Genomic DNA, 15,474 nt, shown 5'->3' with positions numbered 1-15,474 from the left:
TCCTCAGAGCCCGGGGGCTGGGTCTGTGTTAGTGCCAACAGCCCACTAGGATTCTCAGAGACAGTGACTCTCAGGAGATGGATGGTGTCAGTGTAATGGTTGGTTTGTAGCGTGGAGTAGAATAAGACTGCTGTTGTTAATCTGATGTGTAAATCCTGACCACTGGGAGAGGAGCTTGGCCGAATCCACCTAGTAACCACATAGAGGACTCTCCTGATTGGATGATTTAGCATTAACTGTTTTTGATTCTCTTTTTTATGACTGTGTTTATCCCTAAGCCTTTGCTGAATTCCACAGTTATCCTCGGTCTTCACCCCCTACGTTTTCTACTTAAAGGAACACTAGGTAAGATTTGTTATTCTCGCTCCTGAGTCACATAGTACACTTTCTGTAGCGCTGAGCCCTGTTACAGCACCAATGATTTTGAAGCTGGAATTTAAAGGTAAAAACATTACCTAGTGTTGCTTTAATAAAGTATATTTATTTTTGGCCACAGCCGAGTGTTCTTTTCTTCGGCCCACCCCCAAACACCACAGCCACTCGCTTTCTGTCAGACCTTTATGTGAAATACTTTATTTCTGTTTTTTTTTTAAATATAACACAAGTTAACAAAAGACTGCTTCGGTCTCAGGCACTGGTTCTGGGTTCAGAAAGAGACAGGGTGAAGGTGAAAGCACCAAGGTATTAAAGGTACAAGAGTCTTTCTTCGTTATTAATGTTAACATTTTCATCGTTTTCCAACCCAACGTTCCCGGACTCCAGGTTCAAAATCTTGGAATATCTTCGCTGGTGGCGCAGACGGAGAGAAGGATATGTGAAATCTAAATCAGAGAATACTCAGATGCTAGTAAATGCTAATCCAATAATAAAACCAGTCCTCGGCACTCGTCAGAATCACACGCAAAAACACGACACGTTTCCTCCTCCTCGCGGCGCTCTTTTGTTTTTCTAAATGTCCAGGGTTTGATCTGTGGTCCACTGTGTTTCAGTTTTGCTCTGTTTATGTCTAACTATTGTTCACATCCTGGTTTATTTATTCACCAGCCGACCTTCGCCAAGCACACAGTACACACACACACACACACACACACACACACTCTCCTCCGTCTCCACTCGTCCCCTCTAATTCTCTCCAGTGGTCACATTTCTTTTTTTGGGTTAACCAGAAATTCCTTTTTTTTTCTTTTTCACGACAGGCGTCGTTTTATTTTCCGAGAGCCTGTGTTCTTCCTCACATCCTCAGACGGTTCTCTTCAATCTCATCATAAAGGAATTCACACTGTGAAAGGGTTTAAAGGGGTTCCTCAGATGGTGTCGATGGCCTGACTGACCACAGAGTCGCCCACCAGGTCAGCGGAAAGGGTTAAATCCTTTTTCAGTTCAGATTTCTCCGGAAAGACGCCGTTCACGTGTTCCTCGGCATCGGCGTCGGCGTCTCCGTTGGCCTTCTCCTTACAATCCCCGTTCACTTTAGTGGGTTCCTCCTCCACTGCAGCTTTCTCACACTCTCCATTGTCCAGTTTCTCCTCCTCACCAAGGGGGGCAGCACTGGGTTCTTCGGCCGACAGCTCATTGTTTGAAACTGACTCAGAAATCACAATCTCAGGGATGGGTTCCTCACTCTTTTTTACTGATTTTGTTTCAGGTTCAGGTTCAGGTTCTACTAAGACAGGCTCAGACTCTTGGGAAGGTTCTGGATGCTCTGGTTCTGGATCTGGAACCTCTACATTTTCTGGATGTTTCATCGATATCTGCTGAACATTCATGGAGCTTAGAACCTCTTGGACGGCTTCATCCACCACCTGCACTGCTGCCAGTTCTTCTGGAGTAGCCACAGCTTCCTCAGGTGCAGGTTCCTCAGGTGCAGGTTCCTCAGGTGCAGGTTCCTCGGGTGCAGGTTCCTCAGGTGCAGGTTCCTCAGGTGCAGGTTCTTCAGGCTGTTCTGGTGCAGCTACAGGTTCTGCTGGCTTAGATTCTGGTTCCTCCACTGCAGCTATTGGTTCTGGTAAAGTTGGTTCCACTGAGTCAGCAACAGGTTCCTCAGGTGCAAGTTCTCCAACAGGGTGTGGTGTTATTTCAGGTACTGCTTCAGGTTCTTCTGGTGCAGTTACTGGTTCCTCAGCGGCAGTTACAGGCTCTGCAGGAACAGGTTCTGGTTCTGTAGCAGCAGGATCTTGTGAAATAACTTCAGGCTCTGATGGGGAAGCAGCTGGTTCCTCTGGGGTAGCTTCTACTGAAGCAGCTTCTGGGGCAGCTGCAGGTTCCTCGGGGGCAGCTGCTGGTTCCTCGGGGATGAGAGCATCTTCTGCAGCGGCAGATTTAACTTCTAATCTGGGAACTTCAGCAGCTTCTACTGGAGCAGCTACGGGTTCTGCCACTGTTTCCTCTGAGACCTGTTCCTCTGGGGCTGATTTAGCCTCTACTGGGGCAGAAACAACTTCCAATGGAGCTGCAGGAGGTTCCTCTGAAGTAACTATTGGCTCCTTCAGGGCAGGTGTAGCTTCTACTGGGGCAGATACAGGCTCTACGGGTGTTGGAGGTGCCTCTGGGGCAGCTGTAGGTTCCTTGGTGTTTTCCTTGGGCTCCTCTGGAGCAGCAGCAGGTTCCTTAGCTTGTTCCTTTGGTTCCTCTGGGGCAGCTGCAGGTTCCTTGGTGGGTTCCTTGGGCTCCTCTGGAGCAGCAGCAGGTTCCTTAGCTGGTTCCTTTGGTTCCTCTGGGACAGCTGCAGGTTCCTTGGTGGGTTCCTTGGGCTCCTCTGGAGCAGCAGCAGGTTCCTTAGCTGGTTCCTTTGGTTCCTCTGGGGCAGCTGCAGGTTCCGTGGAGGGGGCTTTAGATTCTTCTGGGGCAGCTGCAGTCTCTTTTGCAGGTTCCTTTGGTTCCTCCGCAGCAGCTGCAGGTTCCTCGGGAGGTTCTTTTGTTTCTTCTGCTGCAGCTGATGGTTCTTGAGAAGCTGCAGGTTCCTCCTTCACCTCTGCCTTTACGTCTGTAGACGCAACAGCTTGGGTTTCTGCAGGAGACTCGTCCTTCTGCTCCGTGGCTGACGTTGCCACCACGGCATTCTCCTCCTTCTTATCTTTGGGGTCGCTGACATCGTATCCCTTCTTCTTCTTGCTCAGTTTGCCTCCCATGATGAGTCCTGGGGAGAAAGAAGAGAGAATCTAGGTTCAGTTCTGAAAGTTAAACATCCACACTCGGAAAATGCCTGTGCACCATGTCCTGCACGTATCAGGAATTCTGGGTCGGAGCAGACTTCAGGTTTGAGGATTTCAAAGTGGAATACACTCGTGACCTGAAGAAACCCCAGATCCCACAGATCATCCCTTGATCCTCAGTAATAAGGTTATTATGGAGCGGGGAAGAAGGCGCCCACCGTGGTAGACGTCTCTGCACATTTTTACGTACACGATTACGAGGGGTGTTCCGTACGTTTACTGTAGAGTTACGATTTAAACCTAGCATTCACTGTCTGATACCGCTAATCCATTTCAGGGTCGCGGTGGGTCCGGAGCCTTCCCGAGAGATTCAAATTCAAATATCAAATATATTAAAATATTCAAAAGAATAAAACAAAGAAATACTAGCATTTTAACTTTTGATTTTCACAAAGTTGTTGTGATGAATGTGAGTACATTTTTAATCGATCGAAACGTGTCCCAAACACAACACGCGTGGTCGTGAAAAGCCGACCCGGTACCAGGCGCCAAACAGTGAGGAGAGCCGTGCAGAGCCGAGTAACGTAGCTCCATGCAGTGGAAAAGTACTATATTTGGTTTATGGACACGAAGTGGTTAACAGACATAGTTTATCTGACTCAGGACATTATTTTACAACCAGACTCTAACCTCAAGGCCCAGCAGCACCAGGAGCTGAAGGAAAAAGAAAGGTGGACTAGAGGTGCTGGGCAAAGACTAGAGCCAGGCGCCGTTTGGCCTGAGAATGTCCAGGCCCGCTGGACATCGGACTGCGTGCCTCGTTCTACTCCCCGCGTGTTGCAGGGTCCGAACCGCGGCGGTATCTGCATCGACGGACGTGAAAGAGGTTAACACACACTTTCTCTGGCACAGAACTGATTTCTGAAGTGCAGGAGGCTCTCTTTGGAGGCACTTCTCTCTGGACATCAGCCGCCTGTGAAGGAGAAGTCCTTTTTGATTTCTGTGTCCTAACTTTGACTTCTGGCCAAACCTTCACTTTAATTAAACGTAATGTAAATGAGAAAGATGAAAGCTAGCGGCGCGTGGACGGCCAACATTTCTGTCCTTTTTAAAGGACACTCCACACACTGCCAACTGAGCAATCACCGAGATCAAACAGAGACACGGTGGAAACTGTCCAGAAATGTCCCCGTGTCTCCTCTTGAGTGTGAGTATATGTCTCAGCTGTGTCTCACTCTGGGCTCAGTGCTGAGATCATAATACTCCTGTTTAGCTGAACTAAGAACAGAGCTCTGCTGTTTCTCACCAGCGCTCACAGCCGGCTCAATACTGATGCTGGAAATATCTTTATCGTTTTTATCCCTTTCTCTCATGCTGTTTCTCCTGAGGAGTTTAATAATAATCTCCATTCGAACTCTGGAGGCATCAGTAAGCAACAGTGGAGCAAAGAGGAGAAACCAGGCACTGGCAGGGCCTCACATGGCGGCTGTAAAAGTCTGAGGGCCGCTGTTGTGTGTAACTGAGGAATGCGGAGTTGACGTCCTGCCAAGAGAACGCCATTCTTCACTTTCAGACACTTTCTGCTTTAAGGACAGGGTTTGAGGCGACTCTCTCACGAGAAACTGCAAAGAAACTGGAGCAGACTTTCTTCAAAAACAGAAATTAACCTCAGTGTCCTGAGAAAATCACTCAGTGCCAAGTCTCGATTCAGAGATCAGGAGAAATGAAATGGTGAGGAGTTGTCTCTATAAAGAATCACAGTATGTGCAAATAATCAATGGATATCACCTTTTTTATTTAACACTGAAGTCAGTTCACAGTTCCACATGCAGTTCTCATTTTCACCAGAGGAGGAGCCTCTTAAAGTCTTAGCCTTCAACATCCCACAAAAAAATAAAATAAAATCTATAAAATCTCACAAAAGGACGGCATTTACACTTCATTGTTTTGTCAAACACAAATATTTCCTCTTTCTCTCTCTGTCTCTCGCTTTCTCTCATTCTCTCTCTCTGTCTCTTGCTCTCTCTGTCTCTCACTATCTCTCTCTCTGTCTCCCTCTCTCTCTGTCTCTTGCTCTCTCTTTCTCTCTATGTCTGTCTCTCTCTCTGTCTCCCTCTCTCTCTCTCTCTCTCTCTCTCTCTCTCTCATTCTCTCTGTCTCTCTCTCTCTCTCTGTGTGTGTGTGTGTGTGTGTGTGTGTGCTAATATATGCACCAATCAGCCGTAACATTAAAGCAGCCCTCACTGCCGATTCTCTCAGCTCCAGTGTCCACTCCGGTCGCTCTGTTCTACTCACACTGATGTCCATTTCTTGCTCTGCATACTTGGTCAGCAATGGCTGGATGTTTTTGGTCGGTGGACTGTTCTCAGTCCAGACACTGAGGGGTTTAAAAACTCCAGCAGCACTGCTGTGTCTGATCCACTCTACACCAGCACAACACACACTAACACACCACCACCACGTCAGTGTCACTGCAGCGCTGAGAATGATCCACCACCACATCACACCTGCTCTGTGGGGGTCCTGACCGCTGAGGAACAGGGGGAATGATGGGTAATAAAGTATGCAGAGCAACAGATGGAGTACAGTGTGTAGATCTACAGAGTGACCTGTGTTTAAGGTGGTTTAAGGAAAATGACTTATTAACTTAGTGCTAATGAAGATTAGCGACAGTGTGCTGAGTTCACAGTGCAGTGTGGAGCTGTGTTAGCGCGTTAGCGCCAGGACGCTATGTGTTTGTCTGAGGCTCAGTTCAGTGCAGAGAGGAGATAAGAGCCAGGAAAACGTCTGATTAGATAAAAACATTACACCAAACACTTACACGCATTCAACAAACAGCTCTGTAACACACACACACACACACACAAACACACACACACACATGCACACAACACAACGCTTAACGCTAACTCTTATCCTTTCAACACACAGCTCTGTAACACACACACACACACACACACGAACACACACACACACAGAGCAGGTTCCAGAGCAGATCACTGACAGGTTTAAGAGGTTAAACAGTTAAAAAGAAGGATCTAATTAAACCACAGTGAGACTATTCCTCTTTTTCAGTCGCTTGGAGAAGCAGAAGATCCCATTTCAACACCCTGAAAGTTCCTGTTTATAAAATAAAAGTCCTAAAATGCTGACAGAGGACTTTCGAAGGACAGATTTAATCGTCGTGATCTCGTGAAAAGACATAAATAAGTGTTGTATGAATTAAAGGAGGTCAGATGTTGACGTGTGTGTGAAAGACGAGGTGGGGGTGGGACGGAACGTTACGGTACGACACAGATCACGACATTCCACTGTCACGGTTCGGAACAGTACATTCACTCTGTGCTGCGTCTCCTGTGAAACACGGGGGTGGAAGCGCTGTTTAAGACTTGACCACAGACACATTAACTTCACTGCAATAAACAACAGAAACAACACAGCTTTAACTTCACAGATTTACACTGAAACATACCGAGACTAACGTGATGCTAATTAGATGTTTATTACAATGGATGAGATGTGTATTAATTACAGTAACAGATCTAAATAAATCACAGGGTATTCTTGAATAAAATGACTCCATTAATAAACACAAGCTTCGACTGGGGGTGGGGGGTGAGGGGGGGGGGGGTATAGGAGCTGCAACAGAGGGGCAATTACAAAGAGGGGGAGGGGAAGGGGTAATTACTCTAGGAGCTGTCCATAGTGCTGCACTGGGGCAAATGAAGCCGGATGCACCACTCCATCCCACAAATCAATGCAGGAGCACACATCTGCCGCAGGGGCTCGCTTTCCTCCGCCGCCCGGAGCCCGAGGGCTTTAGAACAGCACAATATTTAAGACCCGATTTACAGAAACGAACCCAATCTGCCTCCAAAACTGCTTTAAATCTCTGATAATCCATGGAACAGCAGCTTTCACGGAGGATAAAGCACCGCAAGCCTTTCTTCTGCTGACTCAAGTGTCCTAGCACATGGCCTTCCACGCTTTACCTGCTCTTACACCAAAGATATCCGTAACAGCGGTGAACAGAGGGTTAAAGACGTGTTTAAAGAGTCTGTGTGGAGGAGGAGTGAAGTTAGGAGCCACATCTGTGGATTTTCCCCTGAAATAAAAGCTTCCGTGTGATGAAAGCTCCTCGTGTCCAGGTCAGACGCAGGGAATATCACAGTTATTTTTATATAAAGAGATTTCTAAAGAAACACGGCTGATGTTTAAAGTAAAACCTGCTGTTGTTCGTTGATTAAAGGCGATATGAAGGTTTCTGGAGTGAAGCCGACACCTAGAACACCACGGAAACGAGGAGAGCTCTGGTTTTTCGGGGTGAACGTTAAACCCAATCTAAAGGCAGTTTCCCGTATTCCGTGGAAATGAAGGACATTGTTTGGAGCCTGTTTGCTGTCACGGGGCGGTGGGGTTTTTTAAGGTGGACGTCTGAGTCGTGAAAGAGACGCACCGTTCCTGTTGTGGCCCGTAGCTTGTAACAGCTCTTTTCTGACGTATTAAAGGTATTCGATCCTCTTCTCTTCAGTGTCACATCGGTGTGATGCAGGTTTTAAGGTGGACTCTGGCTATGTTTTAAGGTGGAGAACAGTGCAGGGCAGGTTTCCTGTGCCTTGTCCTTAAATCTGCCCAGTGCTCATTAAAGTGACTCATTAAAGCTTTAGGTTTTAAGGGGGACATAGAGAGCTGCTCCATGTCAACTTCCTCTCAGTGCGTTCTGCCGCTGTGACGTTGATGCACTGTTTGAGGCGACGGCACTGAGAGCATCACGCTGTTTTAAAGCATGTGATTTAACCAAAGCAGCAAAGGGGCAACTTCAGGGGGGTAAAGAAGCTCTATAAAAGCCAAATGCCCCACTCACTGTACCCCCCCCCCCCCTCTCCTACTCCTCCTCTCTCCCTCTCCCTCTCTCCTCCTTTGTTCCCACTCTCGCCCCCTGCAGCCTCATGGCCCCATGCCACAGATGGAGGAATAAAAAACCTGCATCAGAGCAACTTTAATCTGATAGAATCAGCTCCGGGGGGAGGTATCTGCTCCAGAGGCTGTGCTTAAGAAGTGATCAGCTTCATGAGGCTCTGGATCATCAGGAGCACCTCGGTGGAAGTGTTAGATCCTCACCCAGACCCTCCACAGCACACGGTTTACATTCCACTGCGTCACACTCTGTTTTCTCACGTTTTCTGAGCTGTATCTTCATTTCTCTGTCTTTTCACTTCATCCCCGTCTCAGCCTGGACTTGTAGCTCCCACCCCCCGCCTGTGTCCTGCTTTAGGAGCCGCTCAAATGTAAATCAAAAGCCTTTTTTTAAGAGCAGTGTCTTAAACGCCGGGTCTAACAGTGTTTTTTTCTTAAAGAAGAAGGAAATGTAAATGTTGCAAAAGTGAAACGCGGAGAACAAAGAACAGGGAGAGCATCCACCCTCCGAATCTGCGCCTCTCTTCTCCGCCTCTAGCGCAGCCTCGTTATTAGCCTCCTCACGTTTTTCAGTAAAAACGAAAAGTGCGTGAAAACGCGTGAAGTTCACTGACCTGATGTTGGACGGAGAGCCCCAAAAAATAGCTGTTAATGTGGAGATAGTGTGGATCCAGCTGCTGCTTTCAGCGCTCTCTCTTTCTCTCTGTGCACTCCTCCCTCTCTCTCTCTCTCTCTGTACACTCCCCCTTCCCCCCCCTCTCTCGTTAAGAGCAGTGGCCATGTGGCTCGTCTGCCCCCTCCCCTCCTCTCACTACCCCTTTTGCCCTAAACCACACCCACCCACTAACACCCCAACACCCCCTCCACACACACACACACACACACCCGTTGCCTCTGTTACCCTCCCCCCTCCAAGGCCACATACTTCTCCTGATTACATTCAGTGTGCTCTCTCTCTCTCTCTCTCTTTTCTTTCTTTCTTTCTCTCTCTCTCTCTCTTTTCCTTTCTCTCTCTCTCTTTCTTTCTTTCTTTCTTTCTTTCTCTCTCTCTCTCTCTCTCTCTCTTTTCTTTCTCTCTCTCTCTCTCTCTCTCTCTTTTCCTTTCTCTCTCTTTTTCTTTCTTTCTTTCTTTCTTTCTTTCTTTCTCTCTCTTTTTCCTTTCTCTCTCTTTCTTTCTTTCTTTCTCTCTCTCTTTTTTATTTCTCTCTTTCTCTTCCTTTCTTTCTTTCTCTCTCTCTCTCTCTCTCTGAACACACAACAGTTTCTATCTCTCAGTGTACTGTAGAAAGGTTCCTCAGGGTTCTTTAGTAAAGGCAGCGGCTCTGTTTAGAACCATAAGTTCTACGTGTATAGACCAGTCTTCACTGTGAATATGGTTCTATACGGCACCAAAATGGTTCCATTACCGTAATAAACTGATCATCGTAACATTAGGAGAACCCTTTTGGGTGCTGTATAGAACCATTTGTAAAGAAAGGTGCTGCAGAGAACCACATTCAAAATATTCTTCATCAGCCTGAAGAACAAGGTTCCCCAAGGGTTCTTCAGTAAGGGCCCGGGAACTCCAGGTTTCAGTTCAGTTCCAACGGGATAAAGAAGCGTCTACAAACTTTTGGCCGGGAATGTTAGCCGTGTTTAATTCCACACATTCCCGGACAGGGGTCGTCCTTAATATTGCTTTCCACCTTAAGAGTGTGACACATGGCAGTGGGGTGTAATTCTCTTGTGTGTGTGTTAATGGGTGTGTGGAGTGTGTGTGGTAACAGGAATATATCACACTGTGGGGACAAAACCCTGTTTACAAACTCACTTTGTGGGGACTTGACTTCCTTGCAAGGTCAATCAGCAGGTCCCCAGAAAGTAATGATTACATTTGAATGTGAAACTATGTACTTATGAAAGCGTTAATAGTACATCAAATGAATGGAAGTCTATGTAATGTCCCCACAATTGTCAGACGAACAACAGCAGGTTTTACTTTAAACATCAGCCGTGTTTCTTTAGAAATCTCTTTATATAAAAATAACTGTGATATTCCCTACGTCTGACCTGGACACGAGGAGCTTTCATCACACGGAAGCAATGCTCATGCTTTTATTTCAGGGGAAAATCCACAGATGTGGCTCCTAACTTCACTCCTCCTCCACACAGACTCTTTAAACACGTCTTTAACCCTCTGTTCACCGCTGTTACGGATATCTTTGGTGTAAGAGCAGGTAAAGCGTGGAAGGCCATGTGCTAGTGTGTGTGTGTGTGTGGGTGGGTGATACCAGGAACATATTACATTGTGGGGACCAATACCTGTTTACAACCTTACAGTGTGGGGACTTGCCTTCTTTGTGGAAACAACCAGCTGGTCCCCACAATGTAATAATTACATTATTAAGTATTGGCTTGTTAGCTAGTAGTGCATATGGAAACGTTAATAGCATGTCTCCACAAAAGGATGGTTCTGCAGGGGACCTTTAGCAAAGTAAACGGTTCTATATAGAACCCTGAACACTTGAAGAACATTTTTGCATCATTAAAGTGTTCTTCAGAGTGAGGGAGGATGTGCTGTAGATGGTTCTCTACAGAATCTTTTAGAGATGGGTTCTGTACGGCACCAAAAATGGTTCCTCTGTCCTTATGATGTCAAGCTTGTTACAGCAGAGGAACTGTTTTGGTGCCGTAGAGAAACCCTTCTCTTAAAGGTGCTGTAGAGAACCATCTACAGCACATTCTCCCTCACTCTGAAGAACGCATGCAAAAGGTTCTTCTAGTGTTCAGGGTTTTAACAAAGAACCCTTGTAGAGCCATCATTTTTTTAGTGTGTTGTTAATGTCTCCAGAATTCACAGATACAATCCCCTGTGTGTGTGTGTGTGTGTGTGTGTGTGTGTGAGTGTGTGAAGCTGCTTTGTGCCTAAACACATTCCTGGTGTTTTGTGGCTGTGAGTTTGGGGAAATGAAGACAGTGGTGTTTTTATTTGTTAAATATTTCCCTCATCTCCGTCCATATCTGAACCCTTGGTGTTAGCATAGCGCTAATCTCACATGTGGGTTTAGCATATGTGGCTAACACTAGCACACCCCTGCATCTCTGATCTTAACAAATACTAGTACTACCTAACAGCAACTTATACTGACACCCACAACATTAAAACTACCTCCTCGCTTCTACACTCCATCTGTAGTCCATCTGTTGCTCTGCATACTTTGTTACCCCCCATTCCCCCCTGTTCCTCAGCGCTCAGGACCCCCACAGAGCAGGTGTGATGTGGTGGTGGATCATTCTCAGCGCTGCAGTGACACTGACGTGGTGGTGGTGTGTTAGTGTGTGTTGTGCTGGTGTAGAGTGGATCAGACACAGCAGTGCTGCTGGAGTTTTTAAACCCCTCAGTGTCACTGCTGAACTTCTGTTTGTTAGCTTTGTTAAATATTCACAATCTTTCACTGTCACTGGCCTATCTTCATTATCTTTCATTATTTATTTTACTGTTTACATTTGATCCTCAGACTTTCATTACTCTAACGCTAACATTAGCCATATCGCTAATCTGTTAGCTGAAGGTATAAAATTTTGATGTGTGTGAAGTGTGTTGTGTTTGATGAACACTGCGTGATGAACACAGTTCCTCTGAAATAAAGGAAATAAAACAGAAAGAAGAAATAAAATGAGCGACACACATGGGACAACGTTCATCACAAAGACACTGACCTCTAGCGGCCGATATCTGAAAGTACAGGCTTAGGATTATTTTTCTATACAATATACACTTCATGTCCAAGAATTTGTGGCCGTCTGAAATCAGATGTTTTAAGGAGCGCCACCTGTGCCTCATTTACACATTTACATATATTTACATAAAACAACATTAAAAGCACAGTGTGTTTAATTCTGAGGGACACAGAGTTGATGAAAATGAAATCATGAGCTTTATTTTGATGTAAATGTATTTTAATTCTTTTTGTGTCTTATTTTTTGGGCCTGATCTTTGACGGCTGGCATCCGAACGTCCATCTGAAATCTCAGAGAATCCACCATATGCTGGGACCTCAGGGGGTATCCACACTACCCCCACCCCTCACACACACACACACACACACACACACACACACACACTCCAGAAGAGGAGCAGGTGTAGCCCAGTGTCCGTCAATGATCTCAGCTCTAATTACCCTCCATTCACACTCTTCATTTCTTCTTCATCCTCCTCTTCGTCCTCCCCTTCGCTGAAGCAGCAGCTGGTTCTTTATTGACCCTGAGATTTTAAACCTGTTTAAAACTGGCCCAGAGTCAGAATAAGGTTAAAAACACACAGCGGTGTCAGATTAATGTGTTCACACTGAAACAGAAGATCAATACCGTCTCAGTCTGACGAGGGCCACTGAACTGGACACGTTTATTAAATATCATTTAATTAAAAATGACCAGAACGTAAGAAATGCACCCATTAAAATAATATATTTAACAATTACATTATTCAGTTGTTGATTAATGTGTGTCATCGCTGTTAAATAAACACTAACTTTATTCAGTTAATGAAACTGTTTGTTTTTATTAATAAAGTCTTTGTCACGGTTAAGATTTGACTTCTTTAAATCTAGTGATTCATTTGTTTATTTTTATACTTTTTGTCAAGCATTTATTTATTTATTTATTTTCTCACTTTCATTTCATTCATTTATTCATTAATTGTCTGTAGCCCTTCTCCAGTTCAGGGCGGCGGTGGGTCTGGAGTCTACCCAGAATCACTGGGCACAAGGCAGGAACACACCCTGAAGGTGGCGCCAGTCCTCGCAGGGCGACACACACTCACACATTCACTCACACACTCACACCTACGGACTAGCACCCCCTCCAGGGTGTGTTCCCGCCTTGTGCCCAGTGATTCTGGGTAGACTCCAGGCCCTGAACTGGAGAAGGGTCACAGACAATTAATGAATGAATGTTAAAAATGTAAAAAGCAGAGAATTCTCCCTTCACTGAGGATACCCCTCTGCCCCGAGTCATTAATTAATAATAATAATTACCCCCAGTGTATCAGATTTAACTGATCCAGGGTCAGCTTTCTCTAAAACAGTTCTGTAAAATCTACCTAAATGGAGTTTAATTATAATGTCTTTATTTACGTGATTATTTAAAAACAAATCGACGAATTAAATAATAAAAGTCTTTAGAGGTTTAACATAATTAATATTGTAAACGTTTTCTGTTAAAAATGTACTTCTATTTTTGTATTTGTTTAAAAAAAAAAATACAGAAGTAAAGATGACATCATTCAGGCCAACGCGGATGGGGCTGTCCCCCGAGCTGCCTGATCAGAACACAAACATAAAGAAAAGAAACAGAGCCGAGGCGTTCCCGTCACTGTTTTATTGAATTTATTTAATAAATGAACTCAGATTAAAGGGACACCCCAAAGCTCCGCGGCGCTGGCGGGTTTTTTCGGGCTGAAAGACCCCGGTGCGCGGCTGGAGTGTGAAGTTTGCGGCGCGGGGTCCTTCAGGCGGAGCCTCCACCCAGTGCCACACTTCTTATCGCGCCCGTTTTCGGGAGCCCCGCCTCCAACCGCTCTCTGATTTGACAGCGCCGCCCGGCTCATTATAATACCACTGAATAAATTAATATTTAATTTAGAGTTGAAAACTGGGTTTAGTTCCGTTTGTTCATAAAGAATGCTGCATTTCTCCTTAAAATCTAATTTGAATAAAATACAAAATATTAGTTTAATCTAATTTGAATAAAAGTGCAAATACCTTTATGAAAATCATTTGTTTATAATATTTAGCTCAAATACAAAAAAAAGACAAAATATTAAATCAGTTTCTTATAGAAAAATATCCGCTTCGTTGGTACCTTCATAACAATGATTTAATTTATATAAATTTATTATTAGGAATTAGTTCAGGGCACAAAAAGAAAACCTTTAAACATTAAAATATGTTGTTTTTTTTAACTGTATTTATACAGAATAAGAAATATTTGTAATGTATTAAAGTGATAATAAGAATGTTTTTCAAAAATGATTAAAACAAATATTAGGAGCATTTTCCCAAATAAAGATTCCATTTCCCAATAAACACCAGGCATTGTATGGATTTGGGCTGAATCCTGTCGGGTTTGGGCTGTGATTGAACCTTAATTTGGTTCAAATGTAGCTCAAGTCAGAGATTTAGACGAAGAGGGACTTCTTTTTCTAAACGTCTTTTCACCTTTGACTTTTCCACGACTCAACACCCAATGAACATCCTGCTTCTAGCTTTGATCACGGAACTGACCCATGCTCCTCTCACCACGAGACTCCAGCCCACAGTGGTTTGATTGTGTGTTTAATGCCAGTTTTAATAAATAAACATCAAAACAGTCTCTGAGACTCATTAGAGTTGTGTTCTGATTCTAAATAATTAAATATAAAAATGTTCATTAGTAATCAGTATCTCACTGCGGTGTGTCATAATCCGAGCCAGAACCACGAGATACTGATTACAAATTAACATTTTTATATTTAATTATTTTTAATCAGAACACAACTCTAAATGGGTCTCAGAACCGGGAAAATGGGCGTACACAGAGAAACACTATAATTTACATCATATTTAAATAGAGCCGCTCGGCAGCCAATGGGATGGCGGGATGGGCGTGGCCTGCGGAAAGCGGGCGGGAAGGCGGCTGAGGGAGACAGAGATGATGGCGGCGGGAGCGGAGCAGAGAGTCCAGAGAGAGGAGATGGAGAACGGCACCGAGGAGGACGAGGGACACAACCTGTGGTAAACCAGCCGCTTTATTCACATCACCCGGGGACGAACACCCTCTCACCCGCGCTCCCGGGCGCCCGGGGCCGGCTTTACTGCGGGGCTGTGCTGTGTCACTGCGGGCCATTCACAAAACACACACACACAGCTCTTTCGAAAACACTCCTACTCACTTTTATTCATTTTTACTCGTCTTTATTTACTCTTATCCTCTTCTGTTGTGTGCATACACCGCACCTACCCTCCTAAACCTGCCTTTAAAACTCATAAACCCCGGCCTGAACTTCAACTTCTCTCGCCCGGCAACTTCTCCAGAACTCTGCGGTCCACCTTAAACGCCCCTGCTGTCTACTGCAGCTGCTGCACCTTTTAAGGTGGAGCGGAGAGTTGGAGCTGAGGCGGTTTCTGTCAGAGTTGTGAGCTGGAGGAGGACTGGCTTTAACCGCGAAGTTTAACTGCTGTCTTTTTCTTTTGTCTCCCGTTGTTTGCTTGTTTATAAACTTATGAGCGTGTTTTCATTTTTAGTATTGGTTTTGTTTTGGTGATATTTTGACTCGAGAAGCCGAGGGTTAGAGCTGTTTCTGTAGGTGTTTGTTCGGTAGCTGTCCATTTTAAGGGTCATTTTAATTTGATTATTTTTAGTGTTGTGTGTTGTTTACTCTTCTCCA

General features: G+C 45.0%; 2 protein-coding genes across 3 annotated transcripts in view; one reads left to right on the top strand and one right to left on the bottom strand.

The window, feature by feature from the left end:
* Positions 1 to 555: 555 nt before the first annotated feature.
* On the bottom strand, positions 556 to 8,797 carry LOC136677092 (neurofilament heavy polypeptide-like). Its single transcript, XM_066654497.1, has 2 exons — positions 8,684 to 8,797; positions 556 to 3,136 (listed from the first exon to the last, which is right to left on the bottom strand). Exon 2 carries the CDS (start codon positions 3,126 to 3,128, stop codon positions 1,305 to 1,307), a length of 1,824 nt encoding a protein of 607 aa, XP_066510594.1. The 5' UTR covers positions 3,129 to 3,136; positions 8,684 to 8,797; the 3' UTR covers positions 556 to 1,304.
* Positions 8,798 to 14,710: 5,913 nt separating this feature from the next.
* The window catches only part of dync1li2 (dynein, cytoplasmic 1, light intermediate chain 2), an 18,319-nt gene continuing 17,555 nt past the window's right edge, over positions 14,711 to 15,474 (top strand). For both annotated transcript variants that reach the window (XM_066654229.1, XM_066654228.1), the window contains exon 1: positions 14,711 to 14,821. In XM_066654229.1, the coding sequence (XP_066510326.1) occupies positions 14,739 to 14,821 (83 nt within the window). In that variant the 5' untranslated portion in view covers positions 14,711 to 14,738. The remainder of the gene's footprint in view (positions 14,822 to 15,474) is intronic.

The sequence above is a fragment of the Hoplias malabaricus genome, chromosome X2 (genome assembly GCF_029633855.1).
Source record: "Hoplias malabaricus isolate fHopMal1 chromosome X2, fHopMal1.hap1, whole genome shotgun sequence".
In the NCBI taxonomy this organism is placed as follows: Eukaryota; Metazoa; Chordata; class Actinopteri; order Characiformes; family Erythrinidae; genus Hoplias; species Hoplias malabaricus.
This window is presented reverse-complemented; position numbering and strand designations above follow the sequence as displayed.